General features: G+C 45.7%; 1 protein-coding gene across 1 annotated transcript; it reads left to right on the top strand.

Annotated features, from left to right (window-relative positions):
* The first annotated feature begins 697 nt into the window (after positions 1 to 697).
* LOC126540073 (cuticle protein 10.9-like) lies at positions 698 to 3,106 on the top strand. The gene is made up of 3 exons (XM_050186874.2): positions 698 to 804; positions 2,062 to 2,157; positions 2,594 to 3,106. Exons 1-3 carry the CDS (start codon positions 787 to 789, stop codon positions 2,954 to 2,956), a joined length of 477 nt encoding a protein of 158 aa, XP_050042831.1. The 5' UTR covers positions 698 to 786; the 3' UTR covers positions 2,957 to 3,106.
* The last annotated feature ends 18,621 nt before the right edge of the window (positions 3,107 to 21,727 follow it).

The raw sequence follows: 21,727 nt of genomic DNA, 5'->3' as shown, positions 1-21,727 counted from the left end.
AAGTGCTTCTGATGCACTCATAAACACCACTAATCCCTCTATCAAAGTAGAAATAATATTGTAATGACATACGGCCCATTCTCATAAAACATGCGATTTGGAGCGTTTGGTAATTGAACAGCATTCATTCACCCTTACGACGGATAATTACCATTGGTTTGATAACCACAGCACAAAGAGAAACTTCACTCTTTGCGAATTTAGGCAATCTTGTCTTCGCAAGTGAAAACTACAAGTCAGTTTCCTTCAGAATCCACAAATGTTCTGTTGGAGATATGAGTACCTATTAAGCGCGAGCGTGTACTTGAACTACAGCTAGTTAAGCACTCTTTCAAAATATCATGAATTTGAAAAAACTAACCAAAATTGGCGTGGAGACACCGCGCGGCCGGAATTCCCTCCGGTGCTTAATGATATGCGACCATTGACGCAGACTTGCATACCTTACAGAAGACATCAATCCGAGGCTGGACGACACCGCGGCTGCGCTTTCTTCGCAAACTAGGCTAGCTAAATGAAAGGAAAGACCGCGCCATCCCATGCCGAGGTATGCACGAAGTGTACAAAACCAAGACATTGACAACAAAACCCACTTTCATTCAGAATGACCCGTCAGTGCGGAAAGCAGATACGCCTCCTCACTTTCCTGCTTCGCCCGTGGCGCGGTGGTTGCGTCTTGTCGGGTGCGGCGTATATAAGCGCCCGACGGCGTTCGAGCTCCACAGACGAACTGCCGTGAGCTCAAGTTACTTGTGCCGAGCAAGAGCTCTACGAGTGGGCAAAGACATGGATATTATCCTCAAGGTAAGCGACGGTCAGTGTAACCGGATGAAAATTTCATCGAGCATGCCTAGTAGGCATCGTGCAACAATATAGTGGGCAGTGACATAAAACTAATAGTACAAAACACTCTCCTTTTGCCTAAATAAGATGAGTTTAATAATACCAGGATATGATATGCGTCGACAAGGTATTATTTCGTTGTTTCTTTTTGAAATCTTTGCACTTCAGCAAGATTTTACTGGACGAAGAAATAAGCGTGACACCGAAGCGAATTTCGCTGACAATGGGTGACCCGCATGTATCTCCCAAAGATTCGTGCGTGTTCTATGGATATCTCTTATAGATATCTCCGTATCTAAACCTGAAAGTATAGATACGGATGCGCAAAATATACATAGAAAAAAGTTTACCGAGCATAAAGAAAAAATTGAGTAGCGAGTGATTGGCCAGTGTTTCATACGAAGCGTTATTTTGGGTCAAATTGCAATGGATTTTCGATAAAGTATGTTAAGATGCAACCTTGCAAGCTAGCTTTATTCTGTACAAGCGACAAAATCTGTTCTACATATCAGGGTGATGGCAATGGCAAAGAAATGTTACCGGGCGTGCCAGGGAGTTTCAGTCTCGAGGTTTGTGCATTCCCCGACAGATGGCATCTAGTCTTAGTGCCAAGAGTTCTAAAAGTGCTAGCGCAAAAGAGTTCTCTGATGGCACCAAATCTGTTTTGATTTCACAACGGGTTAATTGCCGATTATTAGAACTCGAGGCACGGCGCCATAGCGGCAGTAGATTCTATCTGTTTGGTGATTTCTTTAGGTAGAAAAAAACAAAGCAACGCATAAATAGCTCATCCACCTTCTATTCATGAGTAGACAAGGTCTGTCATTGAGTTCTATTCCTACCATTTAGTAAGAATGGCTAATGATTTGACCTTCTCATACTACATTTGTTGAGTGACGCCACCTATGCCACTAATAGCTACACGTAAGAAGGTTGACCACACCAAGCCTACGTGAGTTGTCTAAAATGTTCGCTCTGTTTCTACTTTCGGTCTATCACTTGCGGTCTAAAAAACGGTCGATATGACTAACAGGTGTTTGCTATCTCTGCCTCTGTCAACGCTGCTAAACCATGCTTGATTCACAAAACAGACACTTTATGAAATTGGATTGCAAGATATTAAATCAAAATGTCATAGGTAAGAGCCAGAAATGACTACTGATGTTCGGGCCTTTCTAAATGCTTCATTTATTTCCATTGGTCCTCCTTTTCACCAAGGCTGTCGTGCTTCTTGTCGCCGTCTCTGGAATCCATTGTGAAGCACGCTACGGCCAGGGTGGAGGCTACGGTGGCTCAGCTGGAGGTGCCTCCGGGGTAGGTGATGGCTTACCCTGTATTAGATCTATCCTTCGCGTACAACACTGAGGTTTAGTACGAAAAGCGCAATGGTAATATCGTCAACAGCTGACGAAGATAAATATAACCGACAAGTTTCGGTCTTTTCAGACGATACAAAACATTTCTCTTGTTTGCCAGGCCAAATCCGCGTGTGAAACTCTGCCTTGCATGGCACACAGTTTTATTGTCGGAAGAGGTGCCGAATTCACAAAGATATTTATTCCGGCGTAAACGTTGCTATTGGATGGATGCCTTTACTGTATTGATAAGTGCAGCACCAGTATTGATTGACGTTTTTCTCTCACAAAAACTTAAACGTTGCATCTTCTTGCAAAGACGGGCGAAGAACTTGAACGCTGATCTAGAGCTTCTGTTTTCTGACTATGGGTTTCATTTTTTTTTATTTCACCAGGCTCCTCAACCGTACAGCTTTGGATACGACAGTACCGACGAGTTCGGTACCCAGCTGTTCCACAAGGAGCAAGGCGATGCCAGTAACACCAAGACCGGCTCCTATGGTTATCGGGACGCTAACGGCCTCTATCGCACGGTCACTTACGTCGCTGATGCAAATGGATTCCGCGCAACCGTGGACACCAACGAGCCCGGCACAGCGCCGGGATCAAGCGCCGACGCCGTATTTAATGCGAAGCCTGTAGCGGCAGGAGCCGGGGCGGCCGGTGCTGGAAAAGTGCTCCCGGGCCGCTACAGTGGATCCAAACCGGCTGGCGGATACGGTGGTGCCGGTGGAGCCGGTGGGCCATGGGCTGGATGAATGAGCAGTGCTAAATAGAGCAAATATGTGTTGGCTCGAGAAGAGCGCAATGTCACCCTTTTGCTTAGCACCGTGTGTACAAAGCGATGTATGAAAACGAACAAAATTGTTGAGCTAAATAACATAATAAAGAAACATTTGTGCATGAAATGGCCCCGCTTCGTTCTTTATCTGATTATGCTAACGAGTTATGAACGCACTATTCGTGGAGCAAAATAATTGCACCTGCAAGCAAAACAAATTATGCACGCTCATCCAGTTGCTTCTGTCTCCTATGTACTCCTAATGTAATCCATCGTTTGTGTCTAGCTGCTCAGCTATACCGACAGTCTGGCAAAAGTAATCTGGATATAGTGCCTATGGAATAACAATTGCTACCCGAAATGGAATGGTAGCTCCTACGCTAGCATTACGGAGAGCGCAGTCACCCAACTTGTGAAAGAAAGTAATCAGGAACCGCACGTACTCCCGCATTATCGGGGTTGGCTGGCATCTGGTTGTGGAAAAATCCACTAGTCTTGTAACTGTCGAATGAAATAAAGCAAGGGAAGATTTCTGCGGGCCAAAACCATGACTGATGTCACCTAAACTACAGTCAGCAGTGTGATTACGGAATTTTTCACGCGTGTGGAGGCGTTGTCGAAGGACACACCGCTGGCCTTCGCTTACCCCGTTCTCCCAGGTGCCTCGCCGGTACCTGGCAGGTATTGATTTGGCCGTTACTCACGCATCTCCTCTCGCGAAACACGCCAACGGAGGAGAGCGAGCAAAACGTTATGGTATGATGCGGCTTTTTCGCAGAAGCTTATTGCGCAGAAAAAATAGTTTTTCCTTGCCACAATCGACGCTATATTACGCAGGCGCCGACGCAGGCCCGTGCATGCGGGTGCCAGTTTACGATGTGTGGTTGGCCTCAGTGCTCAAGCAAGACGACAACAGATCCCATAGAAAAGATCAGGTATTTTTGTCTACTTTCTCGCCTTTGCTGTCGTCAGACTTACGCTCTTAAGCTAGCCATGCACTCGTGCGAAGGCACCCCACTTTCTGTTTTTGGAAGTCCATGTATTTCAAAGGCATTGCATGAACCGCATGTGAATGTGTAAACACGAAGACATACCTATTGAAAATAGGAAACGTAAATGGTTTCGTGTAAAGCTACATGTATTACAGGATCCCATTCTTCGAACGTCTCCGGGAGAACAATCATTGCGTTTTATATTGACCTTAACTTCGATATGTGTGCAAGAAGTACGGTACTTATGCTACTGGAGTTAGAGATGGCCCAGCATATAGGTGTGTACGGTATTCACTGAAGTCTATGCAAAACGTTCTGGATTAAGTTTTATGTAATAAATTATTTAGACATTAGAACCATCTTAAAATACAACGCGACGGGACGCCACAACAGAAAGGAAGACAAACACAGGCGCAAACTAACAATTGATTTTTTTTCGAAGATTTCAAAATGGTTCTAATGTCAAAATGCGAACTAGAGCAGCATTCAACTCTTAATTTACTTAGAGACTGTGATGATAAAATTCTGGCGAACTGTTGTACGCCCATGTGTTCGGAATAGTTACGGAAAAACTTTGCCAAATTCGACAGCGGTGGCAAAGAGTCGTGTTGTGCTTCTACATATCGTACGGTGTATAACAATACCTGGGTGCGGCACTCTGACGCAGCCGGGCCGAACTGTGGAGAGTGCCTCATTCACCGGTATGCAGCGGCGCGTTCACAAAACAATGCGTGAATAAAAACGGAAGTTATCGCGAATACACATTGTTTGACGCTCAAGATGTACGTGCAAGAAACGAATGGAACATGTGGTGTTTATCGAGGGACATCGAGAAGACACAAGTCCCGCACGAAGAGGCAGGGGTCCATTATTGTTTGTCCGTTTTAATCCGGCATCTGTCGCTACGCGGAAACTGGCGTGCATGCAAGTGCTTTTGCTTGCTATGGCTTTTTTGCGCACATGTGCTCTCGCATGCACGCGATCCACATGTGCTACATTATAGGAAGTACGCGCCAATGGTCTGAGAAATCTACTTGGCGTTGACAGCAGCAATGGACGCCTGCGATTGTGATCTAGCGATTAGGTCATCGGGCTCCTGTACCGACACCGGGATTGGGTCTGCCATAGGACACATAAATAATTTTCTGTGTGTGAGCAATTTGCCGATAAAGCAGCAGTAGACGTCACAATCCGAAGGGACTGCGAGAGTTTCTAAGAATGATTCGCTTAGAAAATGTTGCAGACACTGCGGCCCGGCGCCGATGTTTTACACGCGATGGCAATCAAGGATTTCTGCACACGTCTCACCTGCATGCTGCATTTCTAAACAAATCGATGCATATTTTTACACTAAATCAGATCACATGACATTTAGCTTTCGTCACTACTACTATTCAGCTTTCGTCGCTACAACCGCCCGTTCATGTACAACGTACATAAACGCGTGGCTGTCGCTCGTCCACCTGTTTCCTTAATAACTGTTTATATCCTTTACAACTACAACAACTTTGGATTCTTTCTAGATCGAAAGAATGCCAATAGTAGATCAGTTGTTCACGCATTGCAAACATATTTCTATTAATGATTATGCACCGGGGCTCATTCGCTGAGTAATACCTTGCCATAGGTGCTTTGATACAATATTGAAGTACTCGCAGCAGGAGGGCCTGAGGTGATGAGAATAAAAATAAAGGCACTAGTGTTGTCCTTTATGGGACGTTATTTGGCAGTTCAATTTAGTTTTACCGGTGCAGTTGAATTGAATTTACTGTGCTGGTAACATCCGCAGCATCGTCTTTTTATTTGGCTGCAAGCAGTTATGAACACGAATGACGAATCGTAAGCCTTGCAAAAGGAATTGTAGTCTAACTCTTTTCTTGCAGAATATAGTCTAAGTTATTTATTCGCCTATCAAATTACTACCTCTGGTCATTTTTCAATTTTTGACTTTGCGATAAGATTTATTACGAAGAAAATAGCTCAAATAACGCTACCTTAAATTGAAAGAATTTTAGATGCATTTTCAAAAGATCCTTAGATGGAAGTCCGTTTTCGTATCAAAATCAGTAGCAAGTCAGGCCTCGTTTAATCTGTCCCTCGCTCTTCCCTCTGCTGTGCGTAGCCTCCCTCCATATCTACGTAATAACGCAACGCTAACGTAGTGTTCTCTACTATATAAAATGTTTTATTTATTTCTGTGTAATGTCTACTGAATTCATCGCAAGCGATTCTCTGCCAGCTGGAAGCGCATATCTTTCGTAATAGTTGACCAATTATCTTCCTTACTGTCTCGCTCTATAAAGTTCTTAAATAGGTATGCGATATAAGAGCATATTAACTGGTAAAAGCCCCGCCTCAAGGAAAGTAAGGATTTTGCACCGGAAATGTGGCCGAAAGTATGGAGACACAAACCGCCGACAGGCCCCTTTGTGCCTCCAGAATACAAGTGCGCAGAAACTGACACAATACAAAAGCCTTTTTTGTAAAGCAAGGGCTTGACAAGGACTGGCAGTCATCTTGCGCTTATATGTGCTTCCGTTGCATTGGGGATACTCAAAGTAGTTTCCTTCCGGGTTAGAGAAAAGAAGCGCAGCACGGACAGGGCGGTTCCCAGGTAAGCTTCCAAACGAGCACACGTGCTAGCTGCAGGCATCAGGTGAACGATCGTGAATAAAAACATACGGAAATGACTCCATGGTGGACAATACCCTCGAGTGAATTGCGACCATGTCGTGTGCCGTAAGGGATGGGCAGTTGTGAAGCTTGAGTCTTGTGTAAAGGCAGAGCAAGGAAATGCGGGCTATTCGTGGCACCCCATGCGGACAAACGACTCTACTTGAATGCCGATCTCTCACTATTGCGAAACAACGGACAAACGAGACATGAAGAGGGACGGCACGCTCTCGGTATTGTGTGGTGTTGGGCTTGCCGTCGGATGAGTAAGAATGCACGTGCAGCAGTTGGCACGAATAATAGTAAAAAGAGAAAAATGCCTGAAGACGCAGTTCTATCGTTTTCTGATTTTTTAAATTGTTTTCAGTACCATACACACAGCCCCCTCCCCCCCCCCCCCCCCCCCGACACACAAACCAACAAATTCAAGAAAGCAAGTAGGTCGGAAATTGGCGGCATAATTCTTTATGAGAGTGAAACAGTGCTGAAACAGGCAATGTGTTTTAACACGGGTGAAGCAAAACAAAGGGCACGGCTTATTGACACAGTGCAGGCTTGCTAGGCTTTTTTCTTCGAACCACACTGTTTCCTTATTGAGGCCACAAGTTCGAACAAAAATTAGCTACAACTGTTCAGTTACCAATCGAAAATGACCAGTTCAACCCACACAGCATAATGCCAAAGTGGCCGTTACGCAGAGCGCAACTCATGTAGGCTCTAAAGTGCTGTTCGCTCTGAAAAGTCACGTTCAATACACTGGCATTTTCTCATATTTACAAAATCATGTTATAGGTAATGAAGTTCAGCTAGGCATGATGTACCTACTGCTTTCCTGGACGATACTGTGTTCCAATATGTTCAAACGGTACCAATTCCTTAAGTATTACGCAAGTTGCATAACATAAGCACCTATGTGAAGTGGGACGCGTAATCATCAAGTAATTATCTAGGACATTTTCTATGCTCGCTCTAAATTGGTACAAAGGGATATTCGCCGGATTTAAAGCATGCTACAGCATGATCTTGTTCCTTGTATACCGTACTGTTATCTTAAATCCAAAATGTTTTACTGAAACCCGTCTGACAGGTTGGCATGTTGTCCGAAGACGCGTAGTGACCGAAGCGCCAGCCGAAGTAATGATGCATTTATTAACTTTCTTGATCCCGTTGTCTGTATATGCAGATGATGAAGCACATATTGAATGAATGTGACAGAAACCTTCCGAAGATGTATTCTGGCTGCTTGCGCCACATAGTCAAGCGTATTGAAACAACACAAAATTCAATATTAATTTGGTTGTGGCTTCACTTCGTGTGTCTGCCCAACTTATGGCACACACACATACACACAAACGCACACACACACAAACACGCACACACGCACACACACACACACACACACACACACACACACACACACACACACACACACACACACACACACACACACACACACACACACACACACACACACACAGACACGCACACAGAGCGAGAGAGAGATACAAGGCTAAGACTACGCAATTGGGAATTGTGATGGAGCACAAAACAAGTGTCACTTGTACATATGACACATACTGTAATCCATTCAAGGCGGGCATTTCCGACTTTCACATAGATAGCAGTGAAATAATCAGGAACGCGGCAAGTGGAAGCCCGCACATAGGTTGCCGTCCATTGCGTTCCCTTTGTCGGAATACCGCACCAGATGGCAACAAAAACAAGAGTTGTGCGAAGAGGACGCGTAGCAAGCAAGCAAGCAAGCAAGAAAGAAAGCCCCTGTGCGCGTCATTCACGTTTTCACATTACGCCCATCTGCACCAGCGGGACTACTCAGAGTGGGACAAGCACACGTGCAGAAAGCACAAACACTGGTTGCGCCCTGGCGCCTGACGTAATAGCTGGACTTGGGAAACGCACGCCCAGTATACAAAATGCGCCGCAAATGTGCTGAGGAAACGTGTGCTGACGGCGCCGCCACGCCGGTAAGATGAACGGGAAGTTTACGGTGGCACCCTAAGCATAGCGTCAACAATGAGCGAAAGCTTCTGCTGAAGAAACCCAGAAGTCGTTCACATTTCTTTCGAGCCAGTCCTGTCGGCGTCGCGCAGGGATTTCAACGCTGACGGAATACCACGGGTGCAAAGTGATTTCCCGAGCACGCACCTGGCTTCGCTGACGTGAGGAAACCCGCAATGTTCTGTTCGCGCACATCTCTGCTGAAACCCTGTGAGGACTTGCAAACACGTATAGAGAAGTCGGCACGTAATGGATTCAATTCGCAAAAACAACAACTCAACGGTAGCTGCATGTTTTTCATGTTCTTCTTGTGATCATCATCTTAACCATCATGATTATTATTTGTTAGCTCTAACAGTAGTTTGAGTACTAATAGTTGTACTAGTACAGTAATACTACGAGGTGACAGATTGTGAAACCTGGGAAGTCATAGGGAAAGTTAACACAAGCTCAACTTAATAAACTTCGTGTACGCTTTTTCTTGTTTCATAGTTTGTCTCTTCGTAAGATTGTGATTAACAAAAATCGACCCCTTCAGTTCGCCCTCTATAGGTTGGCTGCAGAAGTCGTTCTTCTCCATGTCGTGCTCGCCGGATTCGTTTTCGTAGCGAGAAAATCACCCCGTCACTGTTCACAGCTAACGCTACACTCTGAATGCATCAGGCTAATCTGGTGAACACTCCTTCAGTGAAACAAGCACCGTATGGAGGATGGCAGTGAATTACGAATCTTGAGAGTGGGATGCGGGAGAGGCACCGCCATCTGCTCAACTGCAACATCGCCGGAGAGGGCACAGTGCGCGTAGCAACATCTCTCGCATTACAGAAAAGGTGCACACAATTACTGTATATCCACCCAATAGGATTGCGCAGCAATAATAAGTGCAACACTTCCAGATGCACTTCGCCCGATATCACCCAAAGGTATAAATGCAATGGGCAGTCCTGTGTAGTAATGATATAGGCATCACGGTAGGAAACATTCTAATTAAGAAGCTGATAAAAAGATGCTACAAAAGAGACTTGCACTATTCGCTCAAAGATTTTAGTGCGAGGCATACATTCAGTGTTTGCTAATCCCTTTCCAGAGAAAGGAGTTACTTTTTACATTGTCTTGCTCGGGGAAAGCTCGAGTTTTCTTTACCAAACATATACTGCCAAGGGAAACTTCCCTCATAGGGGAAACTAAACCAAGTTCCAGTAAATGTACTGTGCTTACAAGACAAAAATTTCCGGTGTCAGTCCGGCGTACACTTCCTGTTTAAGACGGAAAACAGTTAATAAAATTTCCCGGAAATGTGTTACATTCGTAAAAGGTGTAAAATAATTATTTTTAAACTTTATATCACAGATGTGAACTGCTAACCTGCGAACTTAATTTCTGAAAACGCCCAATGCGATGGAAACTTGCCGACAATTTACAGTTCACGTGAAATGATTACACCACTGCGGAAAGGATGCACACGAAAATTATAAGCATAATTAAACGCAATAAGATATTGATAAACTACTTTTAATGCAGGTGGCATCATTAAGTATCGAGACATTTCCGGTTTTCAATAAAGTATTTCGTTTATGAACATTCAAGCACTGCCATCTTTGAAGTAATCCCCCCGCAAAGTTGTGCAGCGCTCTTATTGTGTCCCGCCGCTTTTCGAGTATATCCACCAAATTTTCATTTCCTGTGCAACACAGCACCTACCGCGATTTTCGCTCGGTTTCAGCAATCGCGCCAAGACGGTTGTCTTTGAGCTGACCCTTTCATGTAGGGTAGAGATCGAAGACAGTGGTAGCAAAGTCCGGCGAGTAGGGTGCGTGAGGCAGAGAAATCGGGGTGTTTCCGGCGAGAAACTCGCTTGCGCCAAGACCTCTGAGCATGGCGCATTGTAATCGGGTGGAATCCATATTCGCAAGCACCAATGGATGGGCTGTTTTCGTCGAAGGACACCCTACCAACCACTGATACTCGGTTCGTTGTCGATGGTCTGGCCATTCAGGACCAATGCGTAAGGCCCCTACCTGTGAATATGAAAAAAAGGCGATGATAATTCACGTTATCTAGCTGCAGAGTTGCCTAGTAATTTTTCGGTGGTGGAGACGCTTGGATTTTTTCGCTGCGAATATTGTTGCTGAGTCTCAGCTACGTAACTGTACACCCAAGTTGCGACACGAATCATGGTGTCTTACGTGAAAGACGCGTCACTGACCAGATTTAGCTAACGCTGATTTGCTCTGTGCGCACCGTAAGCAAAGTCGGGTGTACTTCATGGCTGTATGCTGAACTGCTAGGAGTCTAATTATCGAAAATTCCCTCCGAACGCTTCATTTGGCGTAATGCGAATAATCAAAAATTTAAACACGGATCGAATGGGCTTTGCTAGTCCATTCCTATTCCGTTGGAGAAGGCACTCTTCGACGTGGAATAGTTCGTCTGTTTGAATTGTGTGCACAGCTCTTGAAGCTTACGGCTCCTGCAGTCTACAGGCCGACGCAAGTGGAGGCTCGTTCGATTCATTTTTGTGCAGGGGAACCGAAGTTTTCGCCCAAAGGAACGAGTTCCGGAGAAAATGCGTAGTAGGTACCCCACGTGGCCGCACACTAGTGTTCAGTCGTTTTCTCGCCTTATGCGGCCTACAAGCTTGCTGTCTCCATTTTCATCAAGATTTTATTATTTGCTCTCTTGCCGTGCTTTAAAGCCCTGAAAACCGTGTCTGGTGCCGAAGTATTGTACTTGACCATTATAAGTAGCCGTACGCCTGTAATGCTACACTGTACATTGTAAATAGCACTACACGCACCTGGCAGCGGGTTACTTCTTTTTTTTTTTTGTTGCTGTCATTCCATTATGCACCAGATGCAAACATATTTTCTTCATTTCTCAAATATAACTTTCTTAGTATAAGTTGCTACCTGCAATAGAGCTTTTAAACACAGTATATAAACCTTGTTTTGCCCATTGCATTGCACATAATTTATATATATGAATCTGTTAAAATATTCGTTGTGCCCCTAATTACACGTTCGAATGCCACTTTCTCAGACATTCATACTCAAAAATTCTTCAATAAGAAAATTTCGCAATTTCTACAAATCTTGGTTCACTGGCTTGCATTATCACTGTCTAGAGTAAATATTAGAACCAAGGAAAACAACTCGAGTACAGTGAAACGTTCTTCACCCATTTCGATTTCCAATTTCTTTATTATGAATGTACAGTTCGTTGAGACTTTAACCTCGATCAATACACCAGATCAATTGAATAATGCAGCTATTACCGCTACGCCTTGCTTGGCACCATTGCGTATTGGCCTGACCATGGTCTCTATGAAATGCAGTCACTACAGGCACGTACCCAGGGGGGGGCCCGGAGGGGCCCGGCCCCCTCCCCCCGAAATCAAGTGGCATAACCCCCCTCCCCCCTTGCCCACCCACGCCACCACTCCTCACACATTCCTAAAGCGCCGCCAGATCAATGTTGAGACTTCGCAGCTGTTCATTGGTCAGCATTATGCTGCCTTTTTCACTACTTTTAGATGGCGGTAGTTATCGGCATCTCTTGTAATGTGAATGACAGTTTTCTCGTAGATTCCGCACCCGCGCGATTAACTCGAGATACGTTCAGTTGTCACCATCTATTCAACCGTCACGCGCATAGCTGTTGCTTTTGTTAGTTCAACCTTCTTTGTTTAGGCTGATCCTGGGACCAGGAGAGGGATGCGGCTGTTACTCAGCTGGTCTGTACTCTCATGGAACGAGTTGCGGCCGGAGAAAACGCCAATTGCGTCTAACTTATCCCTTTGCTTCATTGTTTCCTTGAGTTACGGCTTGCCGCGACGCTGGCAGATGCCCGGAACCATATACACATGATATGGGTTAGTTAAGATGGGAAATAAAATAATGTGAAAGAGCGTCCATCATGAAACCCTGCAATAACCCTTAAACCCATAAGCAAGATGACTGTCACCCGTTACCTCGTCTGTTTTTCCCTAACTGTATAGCACTTTTCGTTCAAAATTGGCAACTGGAAACAAAAATAGCAAGGAGTTAAGTTAATTAAGCGATCTGCTAAGCGAGAGAGTTGCGGCCGGAGGCAACAACCAAACTGCAAGCAAAAGCGAATAATAAAAAAGTTAACTGTTGTTTATGAGAATATTTATGGATCAGCATCTTTTTATTTAAAAAGGAAGTAGAGAAAACGCCGCCGGAAGTGGAGAACAATTACTTGCTTTGAATGACGCTTCTACAGTTATCGGTCGAACCGCCTCACGTAGCCACTTCTCTGCTGTGCTTATGTGGGTGTTTTTCTAACCTTTCGCAGTGAGCGCAGTACGTCTAGAATCGCACAGTCCTGCGCTCTACGCTGTTGTATGGGACTGGCGGCCGCACGCGTTACGCAATTCGCGGAACTGTCAAAACTGATCAACAAGGCGAAAATAACTGATATTCGAAACTATAACATGAGAAAAACTGAAGAAGCCGTAAAAATTGAACGCAGCCTGAAATCAGTAAAAAAGAAACCTGGCATAGGACAAACCATGATGTATGCACTAAAAGATAAGAAGGATAATATCATCAGCAATCTCGAAGATATAGTAAAAGCAGCGGAAAAATTCTAAGCTGACCTGTATACAGTACCAAGAGGAGTCACGATAGTTCACTTAGAAGCAGTAATGAACAGAATACAGAAACTCTCCTATAACTAGCGATGAGGTCAGAAGGGCCCTGCAAGACATGAAATGATGAAGAGCGGGAGGATAACGTGGAATAACAGTCGATTTAGTCAAAGATGGAGGAGACATCATGCTTGGAAAACTGGCGGCTCTTTATACGAAGTGTCTATCGACTGCAAGGGTCCCAGAAAACTGGAAGAATGCAGACATTATACTAATCCAAAAAAAAGACGTTACAGAATTGAACAATTATGGGACCATTAGCTTGCTCCCAGTATTATATAAAATATTTACCAAAATAATCTCCAATAAAATAAGGTTAACACTGAATTTTGTCAACCAAGGGAACAGGCTGGCTTCAGGAAGAGATACTTTACAATGGATCACATCCATGTCATCAATGAGGTTATCGCGAAATCTGCAGAGTACAATAAGCTTCTCTATGTGGCTTATATAGATTACGAAAAGGCATTTGATTCAGTAGAGATACCAGCAATCGTAGAGGCACTACGTAATCAAGGAGTACAGAACGCTTACGTAAAAAGCTTGGAAAATATTGCTACATGCGTGAGGTATTTGTTTGTTTGAACGAGGCGCGTAGGCGCCATCACTCCAGAAAAGAGGAGGAAGAACGAACTGGGTTCGCGCTGTGAATCTAACCGGTCAGCGCTGCAACCGTTGTTGTAAATATAATCTGTAAATAGTTTCTCGTCTTACTGACTCGTCTTTCGCGTTAGAATATCTACAGAGGTTCTACAGCTACCTTAATTCTACACAAGAAAAGCAGGGAGATACCTATGGAGAAAGGGGTCAGACAGGGAGACACAATTTCTCCAAAGCTATTTTCTGCGTGCTTAGAAGAATTCAAGCTATTAAACTGGGAAGGCTTAGGAGTAATGATCGACGGCAAAAATCTCAGCAACCTTCGGTTTGTCGATGACATTGTTCTATTCAACAACAACGCAGACGAGTTACAACAAATGATTGGAGACCTTAACAGAGAGAGTGTAAGAGTGGGGTTGAATATTATTATGCAGAAGATGAAGCTAATGATGAATAGCCGGGCAAAGGAACAAGAGATCAGGATGGCCAGTCGGCCACTAGAGACTGTGAAGGAGTACGTTTACCTAGGTCAATTAATCAGAGGGAACCCTGATCATGAGAAGGAAATTCACAGAAGAATAAAAATAGGTTAGATCGCATACGGCAGACAGTGCCAGCTCCTGACTGGAAGCTTACCGTTATTATTGAAAAGTAAGGTGTGCAGTCAGTGCATTTTGCCAGTACAATATGTCCAGTGCCAATGTATTTGCCAGTGCATTTCCCAGTGCATTTTGCCAGTGCATATGGGGCAGAGACTTGAGAGCAAGTTAAGGACCACGCAAAGAGCGATCGAACGAAGATTGCTAGGCATAACGTTAAGAGAGAAAGAGAGTGGTTTGGATCAGAGAGCGAACGGGTATAGACGATATTCTAATTGACATCAAGAGGAAAAAATGTAGCTGGGCAGGTCATGTAATGCGCCGGTTAGATAACCGTTGGACCATTAGGGTTACAGAATGGGTACCACGAGAAGGGAAACGCAATCGAGGACGACAAAACACTAGGTGGAGCGATGAAATTAGGAAATTCGCGGGCGCTAGTTGGAATCGGTTGGCGCAGGACAAGGGTAATTGGAGATCGCAGGGAGAGGCCTTCGTCCTGCAGTGGACATAAAACAGGATGATGATGATGATGATGATGATGATGATGATTATTATTATTATGATGATGATGGAGGTGGTGGGCCCCCCCCGAAAAAAAATCCTGGGTACGTGCCTGAGTCACTATGAAATGACGTCGAGTAATCATAAAATTCTTTAGAGGCTGCATTATCCTAAGCAGTTGCCACCAACCCTTTTCATTGAGCGCAAACGATTTGCATAGAAATCGCGGAACGAGCCTCGCCAGGACAACTCCCGGTATTACGGCGGAAGCCAACAAACAGCGACGGAGTGTGCGGCATCAGTTTAAATGACGACACGTCATGCAGACGGAGAGGGGCGTTGTCGGAGTTGGCTGGGAAAAGTGGGAAGCCATACATGCACCTACAAATCACTCAGACTTGGCGAGCAATGTATAATCAGTTTAATTATAGGTCAAAATGAGCTTCAAAAGGCACGGGGCCGTATTCTGTTCCTGTGCGCCGGAAAAAAAGTACCGCCAAGGCGGCCCGGTGCATTCAACAGTAAAAAAGACATGCGTGCGCCTCGTCATTAGAAGGCATGACGCATGCTTCGTAAAAGAACATTGCGCCTCGGTGTAAAGGCGGCCGTAGATGTAGCTAATCCAGCACAACAGTTTTAAGCGACGTATCAGTCCGCAGATACACCTAAGCGACCTATATATATATATATATATATATATATATATATATATATATATATATATATATATATATATATATATATATATATATATATATTAGAAATAGCATAACAAACCATGCGTCTGTAGACATTTTATGATATATATTTATATATCCCTTAGGTGTACCTGCGTATTGATCAGTCAATAAACAACTGTGCTGCCGAGAGAGAGAACGGACTCCCGAAAGATGCCGGCAGCTGGAAGGAAGAAAAATAACCGATGTCCTTGTGCTTACTTCCAGACTTCTATGTTATGTCGGAATCATACTACTGCAAACAAAGTATGGAGCGGCGAAACTGTCTAATAATGTTTTCTTGTTACCAAAGACGCCAGGACAGTTGTAATCAGTAGAAACACTGTAACCTTGACGGTGCGGATGCTTTTGTACGCCTAAACAAGCTAAACAAGCTAAAGCGATGCATTCCTCATCAGTGACAATTAGTTTTTTTTTCTTCATAATAGGTGGCATTAGGAAAGTATGTCCAGTGAAACAGCCGGCTATGTAAGTATCAAACCACGAAGGCACTTTATGTTCAATGTATTATTTGGGGATTCTCCGGCAAAAAAGCTGAAACAGCTGACATTGACCGCAACATCGTCACTAAGGTCAAGAAAAAAATATAAGAGGCGATGAAATGCCAAGAGTACGTCAAATATATCTTTTTTCAATAAAGAAAAAAAAACGAACAAAGCATGCAATTCAGGAAAGAGTAAAGAATACAAAGAAAAACACACGCAGAGTAACATAAAAACGCACCTTAGCATTAATTCATGCAAATGGTTGAAGTCATTCTCCGCAGTAGAAAATCACACAGAAGCTTGAGCGATAGTCTCTGTTCAGGGAAGGCAAGGGCTGAAGCACTTTTTTTAACAAAAATCTGTGCCTACGCAAGGCGTTCCGACCACGGCCACAGATTTTTTCCTGCGGGCGCTCATAGAAATAGCACTCAACATAGCTTCCGCTGTGCCGCAGTGTTTGAAAACATACGATCTCTTCCTTACACCAAGTGCAAGAACAAGGACGTGTAGCTTATGCCTCAAAGCTTAAGCGGTTTAAGATCTAGTACGCAGTCGATTTCAAGACTTAGAGCTAAAGGACTTCCTGCATGACGAGACCAGCGGTGCAGGCGTCAGGTGGCTCGAAGTGCTGGGTGTTGGCAGTGCGAAGGGACAGTCCTGAAAACGGCGTGGTCACTTTTACTATATTGCAGCAAATACGGCAACTATCGCTGAAAGCACCGCGCCGGTGTCGACAAGTACTAGTGTCAATGTTCCTTCTATTGCGACTTCAATAACGTTTTTCGGGGAAGTGTGAGGACTTATACATTTCGCTCACACCCCTGTTCTTGCCTCCTGGGGCCCTATAACGCAAAACTATTCCAAAATGTCTTTATTCCAATCTCCTGACGTCAAATTTGCGTAGCCGCCGTCGCAACCATCGGGCGGGCACCTGCACGGTTCTATGAACACACCAATCAAACGCTCTCCTCGTTCATAGGAGGTCCCTTTTGTTTGCTTCAAAAACGAATACCATTGCCTACACTGAGCGGCTTGTCGTTTCTAATTGGCCGACAAGAGGCTAGGAGCACGCTCAAGAGGAGAGGGATTCAATCGGGCAGAGCCAGTGTACTGAAAATCGATAACCGGATAAAGAGGGTGGTGCCGGCGTCTGCGATTGGTCCGCTTTTCCTTACTTAGCTTGCGGTGGCTGTTCGAAAATCGCGGCGCCATGCAACGGAAGCTTAACAATGACGCTAAAACGAATTCTCAGCAAAGAATAGTTGGCAGAATGAGGTGCCGAGAGTGCTTGAAAACGTCACATGGCCACGCAAGAAGTTTTATTATACGCAATTAAACCCATGCTCTCCGGCAGCTGCGAGTAGCCAGCGCCTCAGCGATCGGCGACAGCCATCTTTTATTTATTTCGGAACGGGGCAGCCTGCGGCTATTCAGAAGACAATTCTGTTTTGTTCGGCTATTAATGCATCTTTAATGCGTATACACGTCACTTTGACGAGGTGAGTTTTCGCGGTTTTGTGACGTCGCGTGACAGGCAGGTGAAGTGGGTGCAGGCCGAAAACTTTTGACCATTAGCCGGTGGCTAATGTCGAAAAAGCGTCGAATCAGAAATAACTATTTTTCTTTCTCCGATGAAATCATGCATAATCTCTGTGTACACGTCATATCAGATTGGGAGGTATCGTCGTTTTCGTGACGTCGCGTGACAGACAGGTGAAGTGGGGGTGGTCCAAAAAAAGCTTTTGACCAATTGCGGAGGGCTGATAGCGGAATTGGAATAGAAAGGTTTGGAATAGTTTTACGTTATAGCGCCCCTGAACTGCGATTTTCAGTTTTCCTGGCGCAAAGGGCTCCGCCGACGTTGCATGGAGGAAAGGAAGCGGCGCCGACCGAGAAGGTGAACGGTGAGCGGAGGATGCGGTCGCGACGGCGGGAGGCGATACAAAGCTGTCCGAATAGTTGCGGCCTTGTTGGATACGTGGCCCATATGGACGCACATTGTTAGAGATGTTCGGTGTAAGTAGGCAACAGTGACGTTCCACATGTCCAGCACGACCGCAATAAAATAATAATAGATGGGGTTGTACGTGCCAAAACCACTTTCTGATTATGAGGCACGCCGTAGTGGAGGACTCCGGAAATTTCGACCACCTGGGGTTCTTTAACGTGCACCTAAATCTAAGTACACGGGTGCTTTCGCATTTCGCCCCCATCGAAATGCGGCCGCCGTGGCCGGGATTCGATCCCGCGACCTCGTGCTCAGCAGCCCAACACCATAGCCACTGAGCAACCGCGGCGGGTCGCAATAAAAACGAATCGGATGGTTGTGTTCCGTGCGCCATGGTCTTGCGGTCGTGCATACTGCCCCACAGGCCGAGCAGGAGGCGATACGGGTGGGCGAAACGGCGGGCGAAGGAGACCGTAGGTCTGCGGTGCAGGCTTCGTAGCGACTTCGGCGTTTATTAGGGGAGTGGCAGTCGGAGCCTGCAGGAACGAAGCTGGAACGTGGTCGGCTACCTGCTCCTCGATTACCTATTGGAGAGCGGGTGCCAATGGAGAATTCGGCTGGCCGTGTGTAAGCGGTATCAGAGATAGCTGACGAGCAACTTCTTCACAAACTCCTTGATATGTAGCCGCAGCGAAGTGTTATCTGGGGCAACAGCCAAGCTTGACATTGAAGTGCCCTGAGGAGGAGACTGGCCGGTGGCTACGTGTTGTTTCCGTAGTTCATGAAAGCTTTTACAGAGACTTTTACAGAGCTCTGTTGTGGACGACCACGCAAACGTTGCTTGGCGCGAAGCTTGCGAACGGCGGAACGCCCGAAAACCTCCGCCAGTTTAGTTTAGAAGGCCACCCACATCGTGAGACCACGCTTGTGGTTGCGGTGTCACACGCTGGCGACACCGCTCAATATCTTCTATGCGTAACCGTAGCGTAACCGTAGCCAACCGCTACAATAAAAGAACACGTAGTTCAGTGCTTTTTATTGCGAAGCAATACTACTTTAGGTCGCACTTCAGCCCGCTCCGGGGCGAGGCGGTGGTAGGCAGCATTGACCTTTAGCGTGACCTCACTGCGTGACGTCACACCACGTGACCTAGAGTGACATCACACCAGCTGTGTAAAAACGGGGCCCCACTCACGCCGTCGCGAGGCGAGGCGGTAGCCACCAACGGCGGCCTAACTCCCGCTCCTCTCACCAGGGACGCTACGGACACTATTGCTTCGCAATCACCAGGCTTAACCAAGCTAAGTCACGGCCGTTTTTTTTTCGTCCCCGTGGTTGTGGATGCGTACCCAGTTGTAGTCAGCTAGCCTGTCTTCTAGATCGTAGTCTTCTGTACCGCTGAAGGTGGGTGGGTCGTGTTCACGCAACGGGCCATAGCAGACCACGGTAGTCACCGGGACAGCGGGTTGTGGTGGTCCTTCTTCCGGCATAATAAACACGGGCTGCAGTGTCCAGGAGCAAAGTTCCAGATTTCCTGTTGTAGCTAGCATTTCCACCAAATGAAAAAGGGTTTATTCAGGTCGTACAGCAACAGCGACAAACGCAGTACCAGCAGGTAAGGCGCAGCCAGAGAGCAAACTGGGTACGAGCCACACGATTACGACGGGGCTTTACAGGTTGCCGTTCTTCTTCCTCACCCAAAGTGTTTTTATGCCAATCCCTTGACGTCAAATCTGCGTAATCCCCAATGCATGGATCGGGCTCTGACCTGCAGTGTTCTTCGAACCACCCAATCAGACGCTCTCCTCGTTTCTAAGTTGTCGCTTTTGTTTGCTCTCAAAGCGAATATTATTGCCTACCTTGGCAGACTTTGCTTGTCTATTTGACTGACAAGTGGCAAGGAGCACGCCGAACTGGAGTGGGGTTCGATAGGGCCGAGTTGGCGCTCTCAATCAGATAATCTGATGAGGAGGGTGGTGCCGGCGTATGCGATTGGCCTACTTCCTCTTCCTTAGCTTGCGGTGGCTAGTCGGAAATGGTGGCTGCGTGCAACTGTAGTTTCAACATGCCTCTAAACAGATGTTGAACGACCAAGAGTTGGCGGAGTGACGTCGTATGCGTGATGAAATCGCATCTCCACGTTACATTGTCCTTTAATGTTCATATCATACAGGGATTCTCTCTGGCAAATTCGAGTAGCCAGAGCCAGAGCGATCGGTGGGTAGACACCCCATAGTCCTTTCGGAACGGGGCAGTCACTAGCCTCTTTATTTGTACGCCTCACTTTCAGGTGGCGAGTTCTCGCCGCTTCTTGACGTCGCATGTTGTCAAGAAACCACGGAAACATCTTCACCAGGCACGGAAGGCTAATGGTAAGAAAGGCGTGGAAACGGAAAAAAATGTTTTTTCTTTTCTGTTGTTCGGTGTAATCGTGCACGTGAGTGAGTAAACGTCATAGTAGATTTTCACGGTTTTTGCACAGTCGCGCAATAGATAGGTGAAGGGAGGATTGCGAGAAAAATTTTTATCAATCGTGGGCGACTGCTGCAGAAATGGAACACAAATAGTTTGGAATAGCTTCACGTTGTATCACCCCAGGGCTATAACGTAGGCAAATTAGCGAAAACTCCCGTGCTTTTAGATTTAGGTACACGTTAAAGAATCCCCGGTGGTTCAAATTTCCGGAACCCCCCACAACAGCGTGCCTCATAATGAGATCGTGCTGTTCTCCCGTAAACCGCCATTATTTAATTTTGTTTTTATAGCATCCATATATATCTAGCTTGGTTCCATAAAAACGGAGTGCCAGTTGTTGCAAAGAGTTTCTTCGGCATGCCAAGTTCTTGCGGCATGCGAAATGAAAAGAATTCTCGTACTCATCCTTCGTAAGTCTGAAGTATAAGGAGCATCAGGAGTGTACCCTACCGCACAACCAAACGACATGCAGTAGATGCAGGATGTTCTTTATTACGCCAGATTGTTGATTGGGAAACTGCGAGTGCAGCGAATGTGACCCTTTTGCAGATAAATACCCAGGTGAGGAGCACATACCTTGCCGCTAATAACGTAAGTTTCAGAAAACTAACCAGGTAGATATCAATAAATAACCGTTTTAGAATTACATTGAGGGCAGTTGAGTGGCACATTTGGAGAGAGTCACATTGCAACGCGCCCGTACTTTCTTTTGAAATTGTGAAAATCACGCCTAATTCCAGGTATCCAGATATTGATAATTGTATGCGCATTTCAATCTGAACTGTTGCAATATCAACCTGAGCGCGTGCCGCTGCTAAGTTAGACAGGAATTCCCCGTAAGGAAGTGTGTAACGAATTTTGAATGTTGGCGTCTGGCAGCAAATGATGATGCAGCGCACAGCGGCCCCTGATTGCCACGCAAAACGTGCCGTTAAAGTGCCTGGGGCGAGTGGTCTAGACCTTCAGTTGCCAACTTCTTCGTGCTTTTCGTTACGGGCCTTTGCTTCTGCTATGACAGCGGTGCCAACTGTTCTGCTCTGCTGG

This window comes from Dermacentor andersoni, chromosome 2 (assembly GCF_023375885.2).
Source record: "Dermacentor andersoni chromosome 2, qqDerAnde1_hic_scaffold, whole genome shotgun sequence".
In the NCBI taxonomy this organism is placed as follows: Eukaryota; Metazoa; Arthropoda; class Arachnida; order Ixodida; family Ixodidae; genus Dermacentor; species Dermacentor andersoni.
The sequence above is the reverse complement of the archived record's forward strand: the minus strand, read 5'-3'. Positions and strand labels throughout refer to the sequence as shown.